This window comes from Anopheles ziemanni, chromosome 3 (genome assembly GCF_943734765.1).
Source record: "Anopheles ziemanni chromosome 3, idAnoZiCoDA_A2_x.2, whole genome shotgun sequence".
Lineage (NCBI taxonomy): Eukaryota > Metazoa > Arthropoda > Insecta > Diptera > Culicidae > Anopheles > Anopheles ziemanni.
The window spans coordinates 47,888,147-47,907,712 of NC_080706.1; the positions used below are offsets into that span (position 1 = coordinate 47,888,147).

The 19,566-nt window shown below is 39.6% G+C and overlaps 1 protein-coding gene across 1 annotated transcript; it reads left to right on the forward strand.

Annotated features, from left to right (window-relative positions):
* Nucleotides 1–579: 579 nt before the first annotated feature.
* LOC131289597 (B-box type zinc finger protein ncl-1) lies at nucleotides 580–4,793 on the forward strand. The gene is made up of 5 exons (XM_058318889.1): nucleotides 580–1,337; nucleotides 1,419–3,674; nucleotides 3,774–3,937; nucleotides 4,012–4,244; nucleotides 4,376–4,793. Exons 1-5 carry the CDS (start codon nucleotides 580–582, stop codon nucleotides 4,478–4,480), a joined length of 3,516 nt encoding a protein of 1,171 aa, XP_058174872.1. The 3' UTR covers nucleotides 4,481–4,793.
* Nucleotides 4,794–19,566: the final 14,773 nt, after the last annotated feature.

The window sequence follows — 19,566 nt, forward strand, 5'->3', positions numbered from 1 at the left end:
AGCAAAACCGCAGGCCTAATCAGCATCCATTGAACTGAGAGCGCAATATATCATCCATCAAGTAACCATCGGAGCGCACTGGTTGTTTTTGCAACCGAAGGAATCGTCATTCGAGACGAGAGTGAACAAACCGTCAGCCACGTAACAAACAAAGTAGGTCCTTGGAAAGCAACAATTAAACCAACCCGCCGGACTGTCTTTCGACCGCACCAAAGAACCACAGCAGCGTCACAGTATCTGCCGGCAGCAAACGGCCAGCGTTGACTTAGCAGCATCTAGCAAGGCAGCAAGGTCATCGACAAACAGCATATATCTTACAACGTAACTGCAACGCTAAGCTTGCTGCAAGCGCACATCGTATAAGTTAGTTGACGAAAGAAGTCCAGTTTTTATTTCTACAGTTTAACAGTAAGTTCTACGTTTCCTCGTGCCCCCCGCCAGTGGTGGGTTGAAGAAATCGGCACCTAGCGAACACACTTGGCGTAAGCGAGTCGATCGCAATCGTTGGTCACATTTCAGGTGGTGGTAGTGTTGGTGGTCTCTGAGGTGGTGGTAGTGTTGTGAACTTGTGGCGTTACAATGACGTTGGTTGAAATGTACTCTTTCCCGCCCAGTACTACCGGAGGGAGCGTAAACGGCAGCGCCGGATCGCTAGTGTCCCCGACGATTTCCACCTCCGTAGCAGCATCGGCGGTAGTGCCCTCATCGGCGTCACCCATCGCGACCGAACTTGGAATCTCCACGGTGGCGGTTTCCGTCGCTGGTCCTCCCTCGTCGGTGGTGCCTACCGCAATTCAATCGATGGTGGTGGCGGCGGCTGCTTCAACAACTGCTGCTTCTGCGTCTCCGGAGCTAGGAGACAGGACGATAGGAGCCGAGGAAGTATCACCTTCGCCGTCATCGACTTCGCCGGCGTCCTGCTCCTCCTCGTCCTCCTCGTCCTCGTCGTCGTTGGTGGCGTCGTCCGGTTCTGCCTCTGCGGTCTCCTCAGCAGCTTTGGCAATCTGTCCCTCGTCTACTGCGGTACAACAAGTGGCTTCGGCACCGTGCGTATCGCTGTCTCCACGGCCGGATCTGCAGTTGGGCTCGAACGGAAGTACCCTCTCGGCTAACAACGGTGGTGGCAGTTCAAGCAGCAGCAGTTGCAGCAGTAGCAGCAGTTCCAGCAGCAGTGGAGGCATCAATATGTTTCCCGATTCGTTTAACCTCTACGATATGCTGGAACCGGATGTGGTCGGCAACGGGCGTAAGAGTGAGACCGGCAGCTCGAGCGGTGGCTTCCAGCTGGAAAATGGCTCGCTGTCGGATCTGATGGACCAGGATTGCACCCTCTGCCAGTAAGTGTGATTACGAATCCTCTCGAGGTCATGAAACATTTTCCTAATTTTTATATTTTCCTCTCTTTCTGTTCCCTCTAGAAACAAATTTACGTCGCCTCGTGTACTATCCTGTTTGCATGTTTTCTGCGAGTGCTGTCTCGACAAGCTGATTGCGGAAGGTGGCGCCACATGTGACAAGAAGCTGCAGCTGGAGGGTGCCACCGGTGCGATCAACTGTCCTATTTGCAAGCAACTGACGCCGGTGGGTCCGAAGGGTGCAGCTGGCCTGCACCAGGATTACATGCTGAGTAACGTGCTGGACCTGTCATCGATTGAGCCGGCGCTGCTTGCGTGCACCTCGTGCAAGAGCAAGGAGATGGCCGTGTCACGCTGCAACGATTGTGCCAACTTTCTGTGCGACAGCTGCGAGTACGCGCACCAGCACATGCGCTGCTTCGAGGACCACAAGGTGGTTCAGCTGGACGATTTGCGCAAATCGGCGGAAAAGGTCGCCATCCATAAGCCGCTGTACTGTTCGGTGCACGTTACCGAAAATCTGAAGTACTTCTGCTTCAACTGCGAGACACCGGTGTGCAATGAGTGCTTGATTGGCGATCACAAGGGAAGCGAGCACAATTATCAGATCATTAGCGAGGCAGAGAAACCGATGCGCCTCGAGCTGGAGTGCTCGATGAAGGAGGCCCGCTCGAAGATCGAGTACTGCAACCAGGCGTCGAACAAGCTTGAATCGTCGCTGCACGACCTGCAGAGCCAGTTTGAAACAGCGCGGGGTCTGATCAACGAGTCGTTCCAGAGTTTTAAGGCGGTGCTCGAGCAGTGCTGCGAAAACGCCTTGAAGAACCTGGAGAAGCTGCATTCCGAGCGCGAGCTGAAGATCATGGATCTGTACGACAACGTGGAGAAGTCGGTGGAAAAGATCGAGGTGGCCACGAAGTACGCGCGCAAGGTTCTCGATCAGGCTAACGGGCCGGAGCTGCTGAGCCTGAAAAGCATGATTTGCGCACAGCTCGGTCAGCTGATGGGTACGGCACCGAAGGTGGACGTCCGTTTTTCGCTCGAGTTCCAGAGCAACTACGAAAAGTTCGAGCAGGTCGTGCCGGATTTGTTCGGAAAGTTCCGCACCGAGTCGTCGCTTCCGAGTGCGAACGAAACCACGCCCCCGCCGACCCTGCCCGGAAGGCCGCTGATGGTCCCGGATGTGCATCATCCGCACCATCATCATCAGAATCCACATCACCACCACGGTCACCAGCCTGTAAACGGAGGATGCGGGCTTTCTCAGGGCCCATTAACCGCGTCGGTTACGGCAAGCAGTCCCATATCGCTGCCAACCTCGCTGCAGTCCTCCTTCGATGGAGACATTTCGTCTCTCGGCACAGCCGGCTACATGTTGCCGAACGTGCTCTCCTCGGAATCACCGGCTACGGGTGCCCCAATGTCTGGTCCGAGTCCGCTTCGAGCTGGTACCCCGTCACCGAGCGTAGTGAACGTAGGTGGTGGCTCCACCACCTTACCCGGATTGTCCAGCATTGCCGAGTATAATCTGCATCGGTTGGCGAACCTGGCTGGTGGTGATCCGTCCGGCACCGATCTCACTGACTCGCTCGTGCCCGTTGTCAACAACAGTGTCAACAATGGGAATAACGGCAATAACGGCAACAACAATCCCTCTCCCAACACGGCAACGCCAAACTTTACGCTGGCTGATCTGATTTCCGGCAACCAGCATGCCATCCAAGCGCTGGCCAAATACTCGATGGGCAGCCAAGACATGGGCAACGGTGCGATGGGCCTAACGCCTCATCCCGGCCTGGATAGTGTGCCGATGATGAACGATTTCAGTGGTGTCGTGCTGCCGGGGGCGACTTCGCCCATCCTACCCGTGCCTCCGAACATGCCAATGGACGGTCCAATGAACGGTGGTGGTGGGGGCAGTAGTGGCAGCGGCAGCGAGATGGCGATGAGTCGCTTCCAGCCTTCGATGTGCGTGAATGGTCGCACGAAAGCTACACCGATGCAGATCCGGTGTAAGTTTGGCTCGCTTGGCCAAACAAAGGGGCAATTTAACTCGCCTCACGGGTTCTGTTTGGGCGTGGAGGAAGAAATAGTGGTCGCAGATACGAACAACCATCGCATCGAAATCTTCGAGAAGAATGGCACGTTTAAGTTCTCTTTCGGTGTGCCGGGTAAGGAGGAGGGTCAGCTATTCTACCCACGGAAGGTAGCCGTCATGCGGGCCAGTGCCAAGTTTGTCGTTTGTGATCGAGGCAACGAACGCTCCCGCATGCAGATCTTTTCGAAGAATGGTCATTTCATTAAGAAAATCGCTATTAGGTACGTAGGAGCGAACTGAGTAGCAGTCCTTTCCGTGAATAATCTACTCGCATACCAATGTTCTAAAATGCTTACTCCTTTGCCATAATTCTTCCGTAGATACATCGACATCGTTGCTGGATTGGCCGTCACCAACAAGGGATTGATTGTCGCGGTGGACAGTGTTTCCCCGACCGTATTCATAATTTCGGAGGACGGTAACCTTATTCATTGGTTTGATTGTAGTGATTTCATGCGCGAACCTTCGGACATTGCAATCAATGGTATGAATTTTGAATTGAATCTCGATGATAAAAAGGCCATTTCTGATTAATTGATGGTTTTATCGTCGTTACAGGAACCGATTTCTTCGTTTGCGACTTCAAGGGCCATTGTGTGGCCGTTTTTTCTGAGGAGGGCACGTTTAAGTATCGTATCGGTAGTGAAAAAATCACCTGCTTCCCGAACGGTATTGATATCTCCGATGCTGGTGATGTGTTGATCGGCGATTCTCACGGTAATCGTTTCCATGTCGCGTGCTATTCTAAGGATGGGCAGTTACAGTCGGAATTCGAATGTCCCTACGTGAAGGTAACTAATCGCTGTGTTGGCCAAAATGCCTTTTTCCTCCCGGCGTTTGCATATTGCATTGCTCACCACTTTAAAATTGTAGCATATGTCTTCACTAAATTTTAATTTGACATTTCATGTCTCTTTCAAAGGTGTCCCGTTGCTGCGGACTGAAAATCACGTCCGAGGGCTATGTGGTTACCTTAGCTAAAAACAATCATCATGTGCTTGTTTTGAATACACTCTACATCCAGTGATCAACAGCAGGTGCAAGAATACTAAAGCCCAATTACTAAGAAGGAAAGAAGCAGAGGTGATGATGAACGGAATATATTGAAAAAGTACAAGCGATTATCATCGGCATTTAGCTGCTGGAGTTACGGTAGATCTGCTGCTTGTCGGCTAAATCAACCTATCAAGAACATCGTGCGTGAGTATACCCCAAACAATTGTGGTGTTGCTTACGAAACCGAGCTGCAAGCTGCAACGAACGGAAACTTGAACAACTAGTTTCATCTGCGACCGCATCTTTGTTGAAACATTTTGCTTCACCAAAAATAACCGATCGTCGTCCAGTTATTCTGGTTGACCTGTTTGCTCGCAGAAACCCTGAAAGGCCTGTTTACACCGAAAGGTTCACATCAGAAATACCGGATTCCTACCGTACCGTATGTTCTGCAGCATCCATAACTATGTCTGCAAAAAGCGATTGGCTTTGCTGCAAACAAGATGCATATTTTATCTTTTATCTTCCCGGATCGTGGACGGCAACGCCCGATCATTTATGTTTTAAAAAAATGATAGAATGATATTATTTAATGTTCTATAATAATTATTATTATACTTTTTTCGTTTTATCGTTAGTCATATTTACACATTGTAAACATCTACATTTTTTTCCTTATAATAATCGATATTTATTACTCCAAGATGACAACAAACGTATAGATGATCTCTAATTTTTTTGTTTAAACATCTACTTAGCGAGAGCATTTTAAATACGAAAGTGGGAGTTTTTTTTGTTGTGACACAAAAATGTGGCGCTACATTGATAGAATAACACGTTGGATGGAAGATGTAAAGAGATATAAGTTGAAGAAAAACCACCTGAATTAGATGGAAATCATCATTTAACGGTCAATGTTGAAACATTTGTATCTACTTGAAAGTAAGCATGATTCTACCAATTTGCATTCGTCAACGTTAGTCGTTGCGTTGTTCATAGGCAACGTTATGGCATTCTGTCGATAGACGAAATCTGGTCAAAAAAAAAAAAAAAAATGCGAGGCATTGGTGACAGAAAACCAGCAACGGCACAGTTCGATGAAATTATACATTTAAAAATCTAAACATGTATAACTAAAATGTTTAGGGACACGTCGGTTTTAGCAGTCCTATTAGCTTTAATCGATTATTGAAGCTGTCATTGGCAGTTAAATGAAAAAAAGCTATGCGTTGCGAAAAGGCTTAAACAACTTGAAGCGGTTTGTTACAAACAACGTTCCTCATCACCTTAATGTTTATCTCCATTTTAAACTTTATATAATTCTGTGTTAGTTTCGGAATTTTGTTCACGTTTTTTCTTTCCATGTTTTCCGATGGTTTATAATATTTTTTTTTCAATAAATAAAAGCTAAGTTTTATTCATGCGTTGGCGGTTCTTTACGTCACGTACTCTAAGGCTGCGTCGTTAAACGGACGCTAGATTTTAACAAAATTAAAAAAAATAATTACTTCAGATTTTTTAAAGAATCATTTTGTGAGGCACAGAAAGACATGATTTGTGATTTTCTTAGTCTTGTATTTCTATATTGCGACAAATTTTTGTCCTGTGCTCTCAAGCCTAGAAAAAATGGTCGTTATTCAACAGTCCACCTGTAAACAATGTATTTCTATTCGATAATATTTTCTCCCACCACTGCTTCGAAACGTAGCACAGAGAGTGTTATTTCTAGCAGGTCAATTTATTTTGATTTTATAGCAGTATTTATTTCCTTCTCTTTACTCGGTTACGTTTATGTTTTTATTTTAAATTATGTTCACGATTTCTGCTCAAAATCTTATGAAGAAACGATTTTGTGGAGATGTGTTTGTTCCTTTATAGTATGTATACATATTTGTAAATTGTATGTGTAAGAAAGTAGCGTGTCTTCAAATTATTTTATTTTTACACAAAGTTTGAAGTTTTAATCAAGGGAGGATTTTCTATATTAAAAACACGGTTTGCTGAATGCATAAAAAAACATATATAGTTCAAAGTTCAATTTTTGACACTTACGTGTGTAAAAGTAGGTTATTGATTTTCAAAATGTTTTGCTAAAAATACTTGAAATGCGGAGTTATTGAATGATATTAGTACATTTCGAATCGACCACCAACGAACAAACTGCAGCATAATCAATCTAGTGAACATAACAACAGTTTACTACCGTTGCTGATCGAGAGTTTAAGGCAGTCAGCAAATGATTTCGTGTTAACCAATGAGACATCATCAGGTTGCTTTCTTGTTTAACTTTACATTGTAATCTCTTGTGTTCTTTGTACTACACCTTGCATTTTTATCCGTATAGTTTTTTGTTCTCCTTAACGAATCTCGAAGGCTAAACTGTTCTGTTTTAACTTGCCCAATTTTTGATTAGCTTTAGGTATCTCATTCCATGTAGGGATCGGTCTTGAAAAGCAATACTTAGATGCCATATTTTTCCTTTTAGTACATCATTTGTTCTTCGTCCATGAGTTTTATTTTGTGGCTCACAGTTAGCTACACAAATTAGTCCGTTCGCACTTTATACTAGTTTCCTTGCGTAAATAACTTACTCTCGAGCAGGCTGTTAAAAGATTTTGTAGAAGTTATTCAATAAGATTCTACCATTTTAGACAACGAAAGCATATTTCAAAAATATATTGCTACACATGGCAGACTATTTATTCTCTGCCTGTACTTTTCCAATTGTGTGACCATCCAGTCTAGTTGAGGATGCGTGTGTGTGTTGATCGTCCAATTTATGAAGTTCGTGTTTCAGTAAAAGGGTTTCATGGCAAACCTAATAAGAAAGTTAAATGATGTCGAAGAGAGATGCTCATACTGTAACCTAGCAACTGAAGAGAATAGAACAAACAACAATTTCCACCATTTTATAGTTCCGAAAAATGCAAGAAAAAGAACCTAGAAAATGATAGAGGTACAGTACCGGAAAGAAGCTCTTTTTGCTTTCTTTTGCTTATAGTTAAAAAGCTAGAAGAGTAAAATAGGAGCGGTAGAACTGGTGAAGCATGGAACATGCAAAATCAGGCATTGTTAGGTTCGATCCTGGCTATGGATACCACAAAAAAAAACACACACACACACAAACAAACCCGTTTTCATAAGGTAGAGTGAATAAATCCAAAGTGAAATATTTTATATTTGAATCAAGATATTTTTTGCCTTACATTTTACATTTATACATCTATAAAAATATTTTACATAGGACGGTATAAGATGGAGCTCGACAAACCAAAACAACAAATCAGTCGAAAATAAGAAGGCATGTGTGCCTAAATAAACTAAAAGAAAACATAATGAAAAGAAACTAACGCCATGTGCATTAAGGCATTTTACAAACTGAAAGAGAAGATCTATCGAAAATTATTAATTTAAGTACTACCATGCTTACTTTCATTCTCACGATTGCTGATTCAATAACGTAGAAACATTTGTGAATAATATCTATGGATATTTACAAATGCATCAACAACAAGCACCGATTTGAAAGGAACCACTACCAACATATTCAAATTCGTTGTTTAAGAGGGGATGCGAAAGGGATACAGAAGAAATCCCAAGGAATAGTCACAAAGGATATTTAAGAACGAAAAGAAGGAAACAGGGCATGTAAGATTAATATTAAAGTTCAAATAGATGAACTCAAACATTTAAAGTTCCTTGACAAGTTTAACCTTATCAAACACTCAAAGTCGATCCGGGGCATATATGCAAAACAAAATGCTACGCGATCGTTTCGGTTGGTTCATTCATCGATATCGTGTGGTAGTCTCCTACCTAGCGTTGCACCAGACAACATCATGATGCTTTTAATAACAGTCGCGTTTTGAGCGTGGATTTTTGCTCTGCTGTTTTAAGACAGTTCCTTAATCTTTGTGTTTGGTATATAAGCAGGAAATAAGTTCTTTTACAGCACAAATAAGAACTAGAGGTTGATTAAAGGAATTTGATACGCTTTATTTTACATACATACAAGAATTTATATTGTTTTATTTACCTATAATTGTTTGCTTTATGAAACTTTGTGAATTAATTAGATCCATCGTTTTTTTTTTATAGTAAAAGGGTCTTATGGTTTAAAGAAATGTTTTTGAGCGTCTTTTTTTAATAAGAAGTAGATTTTTTTCATCATATATAGCTATTAATAATTAAATATGCGGAATCATACAACAAACATGCACCACAAACAAATCTTCCTTGTTTTGCTTTATGGCGACAAAAGTGATTATCTGCGAAAGACGCATAGTCTAGCGTTTGCGATAAAAGAAAAGGAAGAGATAAAAAAAAAATCAAAATGACTCCCATTATGAATGAGCTTCTTGAAAGTTATTTAAAAAGTAACGGTATTCTGAAAGCAATGATATACACATTTTAAAATTAACGCATTCTCGCGTAATGTTCCCTCATACCCTCAGACGCACGACTGGTCCTCGCTAATGTCTCACGTGCCGAAAAAAAAAACACAATTAAAGTATGAAAGTATTGTACAGTCAAAAAAATATTTCATTTATATTTCACATGTTTTCGGTTTCTACCGATCTTAAATAGACAAGCCACGCAAACCAACCCAACGCTTGAGAGGAATATTCATTTAGTGAATTATTTATAATTATTCCACTTCGATTTTTTATATAAAGAGGGCAACCAACACATAGAACTGGCATTAACACATATCAACATTACAATAAAAAAAACATTGTAAAGAGTCAATTTTAGAGCGCGGAAATAATAATTATTCATCAAAATTTTCATCAGATCTTTACGAACTATAAGGATTTTGTTTTTTTCTCACTTTAGATAAAGAAGCAAGTCTTTGTTTCGTACAATCTGTATTTTGTCAATTCAATCATCAAATTGAAAGTGCTGTTTTGAAATATTTTTGATGAGTTACCGCGAATCAATATATGCCCGCATTAGGCTAAAAGTTCGACAAAGATCAGAGTCCAGGAGAAAGTGTGATTGCGTTATTGTTTTTAAAATTAGTAATCTTTACAACATGATAGATTACACAATAGAAATAGTCGTGCTAAGTAATACTAATAATCCTGCAACATAGTGCCATCTGTAGTCAAAAATTAAATATTTTTATTCTTTTGATTCCTTTTGGAATTGCTTTTCCATTATACATAAAACTTTTGTTTTTTTTTTATTTGCTGCAGTCAAGTAAAACAAGAAGATAGAACCTTCGAACACAAGAACTGATTGGTTAACGTTCATAAAGGAATAAAAGACGATGGGAAGCGATACAGAACATGAACAAGCACACACATTTGGTAGCGTCCATTTTGATAGAGCAAAGATAAGCAGAAGTACTTGGAAATTCTATGCAGAAAAAAACCCAATTAGCATTGTTTCGACATATTCTTCTTTTTCATCTAGATTCTGTAGAAAGAATGACAAAACGAGTAAATGATCTATCTATGATGGTTGTTGTAGTAGTGTTCCTTATTTGAACCAGTTTTTGTCGCGGTAGTGTTTAAGCTTTTTTATATATTTACATATAATGGTTAGAAAAGATGTATGAGAAAACAAACAATATGTGAAAGTGAAAAAAATTGGAAAAAATACCTACACACATAGAGCACTTACAAACTAAAACAAAAACCTGCCCGTATGCACCATAGCTATAAAAACAAAGCATCGTACGGCCATTTTAACGAAGATAAATCTTTTGAAACGTTTAAATTTTGGTATCTATTTTACGAAAATTCTTTGCACTGTATTAAATCACGTGGATCTAAAGCGAGCAGAATGACGTGATTGAAACGTATCGGATACGGCTTCTCAAGAATAGTGGGATTGTTATCGTGTTTTCTCCATTTTCATTCTAAGCATTCGTGGAACATTCATAATCGTCCCAGCAAAATAATGCATACCTTGCAACAACACGTTTACACTTCAGCAAATCGGCATTCGTGCAGGGAGGCTTTTCCTTCTCGCCATATAGAATTCGAAACACAAACAACATAACCATTTGTTTTTCCAGTCTCTCCCAGTACACGCAGTGCGTAAGATGCAAACATTATAATCAAAAGTACTCAACGTTGCATCCTACCGGGTTTTACGTCTTTTTGGTAGTAACATGGTTGATAATAATACCACAGGTTGTTCCGAACCTGCAGATTGTTTCGTTCCAGTCCGGTAGATAATTGCTAAATGTACTTCTCGATATACTGCTGGATGTGTTTGTAGGTGTATCGAAAAAAAAAGACAAAACCTCATCCTCTGCTCGTATTAGAGCTGTGGGGATTCATTGGATGTGCCAGGAGTTGCTGAATTTTACAGTTTTCCTAATGATACAATCATTCATGTTTAAACAATGTCCCTATTCTTATAATAATACACTCTTTCCCGGCCAGTCGTCTTGGCTTCTCGTATACCTTCTCACAGTCTTGCACGCGTCATAAACACGAATAGTAGGAAAACGGAAATCTAAACACACTGTATGCGTTTGAATATATTTTTTTGTTCTATATTCATCTTTCTTAAAGGAACTTGTAGTTCAGAACTGACTGCTAACTTCTCCATATAAATACAGACACACATACATACATACACACAACTAGACATCTTCAATATCGCACATCCTTTTTCCAGCAAAAGAAGTTCTCTACTTAAGGAACTGTTGAAATTTGAAATGTAACAGAAAACATTAATGTATAGTGCAGTTTTAGCTTTAACATTAAAACTAACAGCGAGTCTGCAGAATTTTCTATTTTTGTAGTTCGTATATTGTGTATATGAATGAATATATATATATAATATGAATATATATATACATATACATAGATACATACAATACATACATACTTATATATATACATACCTATTCCTTATCGAAGAATAGTCGTCCTGTTTACGAACAAGTTTTGCATTGGCGTATGCGAGCTGCAGGGCATAAGAACTAGAACAGAACAGAAAGAAAAAGCACACCCAGCAGCAACACAATAAAATCCTGGAATACTTCTGATAATAATAAGAGTAATATTGAAACTATGAAATGCTCACTTATACAATTTTAACTGGCACTGCAGCAGACACGCTACATACAACAAAACATAAAAAAAAATCATGAAAACGGAAGAAACGAAAGCGGTTGTCGAACAAATGGCAACCAATGGCCGGGGGCGAGGTCAGGCATGTCCTATATCGGGATCTGGTAGCGAGCTATGGAAATTATGGATTTTTTAAATTAATACAATCACAAATAAAGTTTTACTACTGAATACCAACACATCTTGCACACACAAACCGTAGACCGTCGAGGTGCACGCAGTGGAATGACTTATGTACAAAAAATTCAACAAATATGTATGTAACATTATACATATACATATGCATCAATATATTTATATGAAGACACATAGTAGGCAAATATTTAAATGAATTTAAAAGTTGTATTCTCCAGATTCTCATATTGTATTCTGCAAGTAAAGCCAATTAACAACTATTCGTCGAGTGCAGATGTAAACAACTGCTTTAAGGACGACAAAAATGCGTTCGGTAAATAGAAAGTCACAGCGAATCGTAAAGAATAAACTAAAAAGGAAAGGGACAAAAACAAAGATTGACTTACAGCAACCAACTTAGCAAGGGAGATGGAAAGTACTACCAACAAGGACAGTAACATTTGCTACAATAACCGCTGCAATTCGCTCTGGAGATAGTCGATCGATCGGAATGAACTGTTTCATTGAAAGATACAAGATATTTACATGCCTACAATATCGAGTTAATACGAATTTTGTAACCATTATTATGTATACAAGCAGCTGGACAAAAGCAAGCACCCGGAAACGGTATAGAATACTTTCTCTTGCGCACGCCAGCTTTTTGTCGTCTTAGGAAGTGTGCAGGAGGCACCGGTATGGTAGAGTCAAAGTGGTGGCAAAGTCCGACCTGAATCGAGACGTGCATACTCGCTTGGCAGTCGGTCAGAGCGCGAACCCAACCATTGCACGCACGGACCTTACCGCACTCGCACGTAGGAGAATATGAAAGGAAATATCTTATTTACTCGAAGGCTACTACTATTTAAAACCGAATGTACCCGACATAGTGAAACAATCTCTTGCCTAATAGTTTTCATATTTAGATTTATCGACCGCACTCTGGCGGGGAGACAACGGTAGTTGCGGCTGGATTAGGAGCACTGTGGAATGCATGTGCATGGGCCAGAGAGGATCGTTCGATTGGTTTAAGCTTTTTCATTGGTTTGAGTGAGCTGTAGTGTCACTAGTGAAAATTTTCGTTAAACCGCTATTCGTCCACCATGTAAGGCGTAGCAGAGTCACCTTGCGTTCGTATGGTTTTCAAGGAAATTCCAAATGCGTCCGAGTTAAAAATTCAAACAGGAAGAGATTAAACCTGCTCAAAGCAGACGTAAACATGTCGATGTTAATGGCGGTAGTGCGATAAACATTAAAAAAGCACATACAAATCGTACCAAAAGAGTCAACGCGAAGAGTAACATCAAATGCCTAGCCATTCAATAATAAAACCCTTGAAAACATTCTAATAAATGCCATGCCACTAGCACTCGCTCTAAGTTAGGAAGTTACGAACGATCGCTTGATTTGGTTCGGTTTGTTCTGTTATGTTTTTTGTTTGTAGCTAGAACTCTTTGAATTACACATTTCTTCTTATACACCGTGCAGCTCTGCAAATCATACTACTTTTGGTTAGATAGTGAAGCGATACACAACATTGGAGCGACCAATTTTAGCAAATCGACAATGCAGCAATGTGAGACGAAAAAGTTTGGTTTATTATAGTTTTTATGTTTATTTTGTTTCGTACAATCCAGTGGAGGGTTTTTATGAAAAAAAAATTAATTTTTATTTCGATCTTGCTGTAGTGCCTTTTGCACAGTTTTAGTGTTAATTTTTTCGCTTTTACACAGGAATGTACATAAAATTTATACATAAAGATATATACATATATATTATACAAGCAGGAATTTACAAAGGTGAAATAAATAAAGTTTTACAAGTTTTATTTGCCTGTTAAATGTGGTTTTGTTTTTCTTTTGTGTTCCTGTTTGGTATGCTTTTTATTTTGTTCTTTACTTTGTCTATTTTCCGTTTAGACTAGCGGATATTTGTTCGGCATCGTGCAATGATGGAACTATCCCAGCTCTTTCCGTTTTTCCCTGACTATGGTTTAGCACAAGAGTGTCATCAGCATCTAAATTTTCGGAGTAGTGTTTAGGAACTTATTTTACATAGGATAAAAATTGCCTCACATTTAATGTCTTCCTAGTCCCTTTATGACCTAAGCATGAGAAAGATTTTATATTCTGTTCGTTTTCGAATGACGAAATCAAAGTTTTTGAGATTATAAACCTAACAAAAGAAAAAAAAAACACAAAAACAAACAAAAAAATCTTATTACAACAATGCAAACTAATTCAGATCCCTATTATGGCTAGAAAATCATGCGTACTCCGTAGTGGTACTGCGTTCCCAGGACCTTTTTCGTTCTATATAATCTTTCAGACATTATTTTTAAACCTTTCGTAAAACTACAAGACAAAGCTAGTTGAAGTCTTGTGCAGAAATGGCGGATGTAGAAACTCAAAGCAAAGCCTAAACTTACCGTTTGCACCCAGACAAAACCCGTGGCCAAAGCCGAGCTGAGGATGGTATCTGAAATCCTGCCGCGTTTGCAGCAGCTGCTGGTAGGTTTTCATATTTGATACACTGTTTATAGTTGATATACGATACGATAGGATGATCATTTTTGAGTTTTATGATCACTTTTACACTAACGTTCTAGCTGCGATCGAGCCCCGGGTGCAGGGAGTGGGAAACGATCCGCGATTTCGGCACTGGTTGACAGAACTAAAATGCAAATGCCTACTCGTTCCGACGCACCGCCAGTTGTTCTAGTGCATCAGTGTAGGAATTAGGAAAAGAATGACGCACTAATAGCGAGTAATAGCAAAGACAATATAACATGAGTTCTTCGGGAAGAAAATCCACACCACAAACGGCGTGCATGTATAAACTTAGTTTGGTATTTACAAAAACCCCATAAAGAGCGAAAACACTTGGAGCGTTGGGAGGAAACACTTGGAGCGGAAATAACAGCCAATTGGATTGGACAAAAAGATTTACAAAAACCTTACAAAAAAATAACCAAAGCGGGAAAATGCACTACAAACAGTCTACTTTCAAAAGATATGAATAGCCACCTCAGCGCAGTGGGTCGAATCCTTCTGATCGTATTGCAAACGGCATCTAATAAATACTTTAAACCGAGGGGTTTATTCGGCAGCAAACGAATGGTACGAAAACTACAGAGCGTATATTCCTGCAACTAAAACAGGTAGGGCAAGAAGTACGGGTTTGTGAACGGTGCGCGAATATCATGGGTTTTATTTATACATCCTGTACTCCTGCGTATTGTTCAATAGGCATTTGGATGCAAAAAAAGTTCATCAACATTCTACAAGCATTATACACAATACCTTATATACGATAATGGAAGCAGACGTTTAGATATTCTTCTACGTGGGTGAATGTAGGAAAATCAGGTTGGAGGCACCTTTTTCCCACGTCCACGTTCAAATTATTTAACATCTAAAGGTCACACTTCTGTAGTTCTTTACATAAGCAACAGAGTAAAATGAATTATATTTTAACCGGTTCACAAAGAAACTAATAGCAGCCACCGTCAAGCTAAAGCACTAAGAGGTGCGTCCAGCAAGAAGAGGATCAAAGGGAAAACAGTGAGGCTAAATGTTGGGAAGAATAGATATTGTTATTCTTCATACAACCTGTTTACAACAGCTCTACTACTATACTCTACATGACCTCTCGATCGAGACGCTTGACCTTTTTCGCTTGTTACTTAACAATGTGTCCATTTTAAAGGATAAAGTAATCAACGTAACCTAACATAGCGGTTACCAGTAGTAGCAGTGCATTAGATCATGCGTTTGAAACTTTTAGATGCACCGGCCTGGCAACCGTAGGATTGTATCGGGCTGAACACGAGTACAGAACATAGGACCGACAGGCGAACAGCGTCCCAACGGACGCTGGAAGTCTTATGGTATAACGTAAAAACCCTCGAATCTATTCCAGCTGATTCGGACGGGAGGCACGTATTCCACAAAATCTTGCTACAAGTTTTGCCAAGTAACGGAAGAAGCAGAAATTACCGGGTAAAAAGTATTGAAAAATGGGTATATGTTTTCAAGTGCATCTATTGTTTTATTTTATAACTGACCGGAGTGTTTCAATTATTTTTCCAAAACAAGATATATATACACTTATATATAAAAATGTATATTATTATGCCTTGTCTTTTTTATATACACGTATTAATTATACAAAAAATATATACATATATATATAAATATATATATTAATGAAATATATATACACGACCATGAACCACAATCCAGGAAGAGAGGAAAATAGAAAGATCGAATGGCGAAAGCAAAAGATCGTGATGAGACCATGTGCGAAAAAAAAAATGCAAGTATATATTTTACTGCGAGTGATTTTAATTAAGTAGCGAATATAAATTTTGAATTTTGATAAATCACATGCTCTGGTTCAGGCGAAAGTTTTAAATTTGAGCAGGAAATTATACAATGTTTTATGTTGCAAATGAAGCCGCCTTCCAGCAATGGACTAAATACTGTGTCGAAACGTGAAAGGAACCTTTTAGATAAACTCAAACTGTTTGTTTTTGCTCTAAAGCGCATGATTGATTCATTGTACGAAAAATGTATTTAATTTTTTATTCTTATGCCAGTCGCATATGATGGAGGCGCCTGGTGTTTAGTTAAACCAAGTCGGCAGAGGTTGATTCTTACAAACGTTGTTCGTTTGGCCAGCGAAGATTCATATGAACTTATCGTAAATGTCTCAAGAAAATGTGCTAGTACAGGTACGAAAGGAAAAAGCGTATGAACATGGCAACAAAGAATTGAATGGATAAGTGTATGCCGTTTTTACCACAACTCAAAGCAATAAATAATTCGTATATACCACATAAAAACACATACACACGCACCCTCACATGTGCGTACGCTATCAATGTACATATATTTATGTGCAAAACATAGACATGCAATGTGCGTACTCATGCAATAGGCATTAATAGAACGGAAACGTTAGTTATTTACCACTTCTTCGCTGTACTTCCGCGGCAACGTTTCGGAAATGGCTAATGGATCCTTTATTCGCACCGGTATCATAATGCAAGCGACCAGACACAGTGCAGTCGGTTGATTTTCGGAAACTAGCTGCAGTGTAGTGTCGATGCCCGGTTGTCAGTAGTGTCGCACTTAGCGTACTTAGCGTGTGTTTGGTGTGAAGTTATTTACGCTATTCAAATGGTAACCGGACAGATACGCACATATTACGCCATGTTCAAATCAGTAGCTATCAGTAGGGAAGCAGCAAACATGTATTGAACGTATATTTACATTGCGTCTGGAGATGGAGGCAGCTAGGGGTGTATATATATTGTTTTATTTATTTCCGTAAACAAATCGACATGCAAGCCTCTTTAAGTATGCCTCTTGATGGGAAGCGCTACGCCGCCATGGTTTCCAAACACGCTGTAACAGGAGCATGTAGTTTGTAGGGTCAAAAATTGACCACTTTGGTTCATTGAACATCCATTGCGTTAATGCTTATGCTTACGGGGTAGATTTGAAACAGGGATAAGCGTTTTTCTGTACCCTTTTTTACTCAGTCTCGTGTACATGTACTATACAATCATAAAGTGGTAACTATCGATCACCCTTATGCCGCATACATTCGGAAGGAATTAAAAACAAACAAACAAACAAACAAAAAAACAATACCAAAACCAAACATAACTTGGTTGCAAGGCAATCGAACAACCCCTTTCGATCACCGTACGGTTGTGAATACTACGAAATAAGACAGTTTCCTTCTTAACCATTCTTAACCACTACACACCTGTTTCGATATTCGCTTGCTAGAGGCTCCATACGGGAGAGCCCGCCACTGAAATGAATGGATCCCGAACGGTTGTTTGTCTCAACCGGTGTTCTTTGCTATTGCTACTAATAGCCTTCGAAGCTACCGGTATTTACCCCGGGCCGGGTGCCGGAGGAACCTTACAGCGAGCATTAGAAAGCAAAGAGTCAAAATGAGCTTAGCCAAAACAAAAAAAAAAACAAGTTATTTGTCCAAATTAGTGGCAGTGCAAAAGTGCAAGCAATAGCTCCTATACAAAGGTATTAAAAAAAATAACCGTGGAAAACAGATTCTATGTCTGCTATCAAATTTATTAGTGATGCACAACCCTGACAAACCCGAATGAAATGTGCGTAACACATTCGCCATTGAACACTACGACGAAAAGGATGTAGTGAACTAATGAAAGACATATTTTTTACATGCTATATTTTATATTACTTAAGATACTATTAGTACACTTGGCGAATACCATCGTGACGCTTGGACGAAGTAAGCTACCGTTTACTTTTAAAGCTGTGGTCAACTGATTGTACCTTCAGCTTTTCTTCATCCATCGGTTTGCAAGTCTTGCTAAAATTAACTGTCAGGAAGCGTGGTATCAAATAGAACGTAGTCGTTTGTATTGAAATTGCAACAAGGACAATACTCATTCTAACTTTGAATTGGTTTATTTGGTACTTCGTGAGTTAGAAATGGAAAATAACTTACCAAAGAGAAAATAGCTTTTCCATTGTTCGCTTATGTTACTCCCTTTTCCCGAAGAAAGGCAAACACTATTTTATGTTTTTTTTTCATCGAATCTGAACTCACGTTTTACGAGACAAAATTGCACATATCATAAATCAACCGATTGAAAAATACAATCTCACCGATCATAAATGCGCGATCGTCGGAAGAAAACAAGTGTTGAATAATTGGAAACATTATTCGGCGATTCGATACGCAAGCATACGCACGGTGAACATTTATAAAACTATTTGCCTCACTTTACAATACTATTCAGATGCAATTGAAAAATATGTTTTGCACATTTTGGTTGACATAGCGAAAAGAAAAGGTCTGGCATGAATTAAGTGCCACTTCCATGTTGTTTTGCTGTTGTAGAATTTGCAGTTAGAGATTTTTTTTTCAAAACTGTAGACAATTTGAAGCGTACTAAGTACAGCCCAAATAGTTGTGCCAGTTGTCGAAATGAAAAGCTTTAGTTTGGAAAACAGTGTGCAATTTTAAACCAAAAGAAAAATAACTGTTGAATGAGTGTCATCGTTCATGGAATGGCCAGAAAAATGAAAGGAGATTGAGAAAAGTAAAATAAACATACACATACAGATTAGGAAGTCGGAGAAAATTCCTATAACTTTAAAACGTAATGTTTTAAGTTCGAAAAACCAGGAACCATGATGAACGTTTTATGAAAAAAGATAATAAAAAAAGAATATAAAAAATAGCAAGGAACAATATTCTCCGCCATGTTTGCACCATTTTTCAAAATTTGGCTTAAAGTGTTGTCCACTTTTGGATATATTGAATTTAATGAGAACAACAACGCAAGTATAAGCATACACTTTACATACCAATGACTAAAGAAATATAAAATTGATTAATAAAAAAAACTGTTTTTTGCAAATACCTCCAAAAACTAGCGAATCGTCGACATTGGTGGGGTAGAACATAATAAATTTACTGTGGACTTAAAATAAAATACTTACAAAACTAATAGTTTCGAGACCAGAGTATACAACAATATATTACAAGTAGACTGCAAATAACGTTAAACGATGGAAAAAAACGCTAAGTAAAATCATCGTTTTTTGTCCCCCATCTGGTGGGACGCACTGGTGAGCGGCGTTTGTACTGTAATAGCGACTTTCCCAATAGACACTAGAAATATTTTATAATCTTCATTTCATCCGCGGTGTCGTTCGTGTTATACAAGTTGTATTTTCCTTTTGTCGGAACCATTAAAACACTCAGGTGTGCAAAAGACAAAACGAAACAGAAATATTAACAAACCAGTATCCTCAACTCACGTTCAATTCCACTTCGTCTGAATCGTTCCTTCGTGTAAACTTAAGTAACGAAAATAAAAAATCTATTTAATACGAAA

Bases quoted from the DNA above. Each gene is read 5' to 3' on its own strand.
- LOC131289597 (XM_058318889.1), top strand. From the start codon at position 580: ATGACGTTGGTTGAAATGTACTCTTTCCCGCCCAGTACTACCGGAGGG. The intron at 3,675-3,773 runs GTACGTAGGAGC...ATTCTTCCGTAG, and splicing joins ATTAAGAAAATCGCTATTAG to ATACATCGACATCGTTGCTG. The intron at 3,938-4,011 runs GTATGAATTTTG...TCGTCGTTACAG, and splicing joins TTCGGACATTGCAATCAATG to GAACCGATTTCTTCGTTTGC.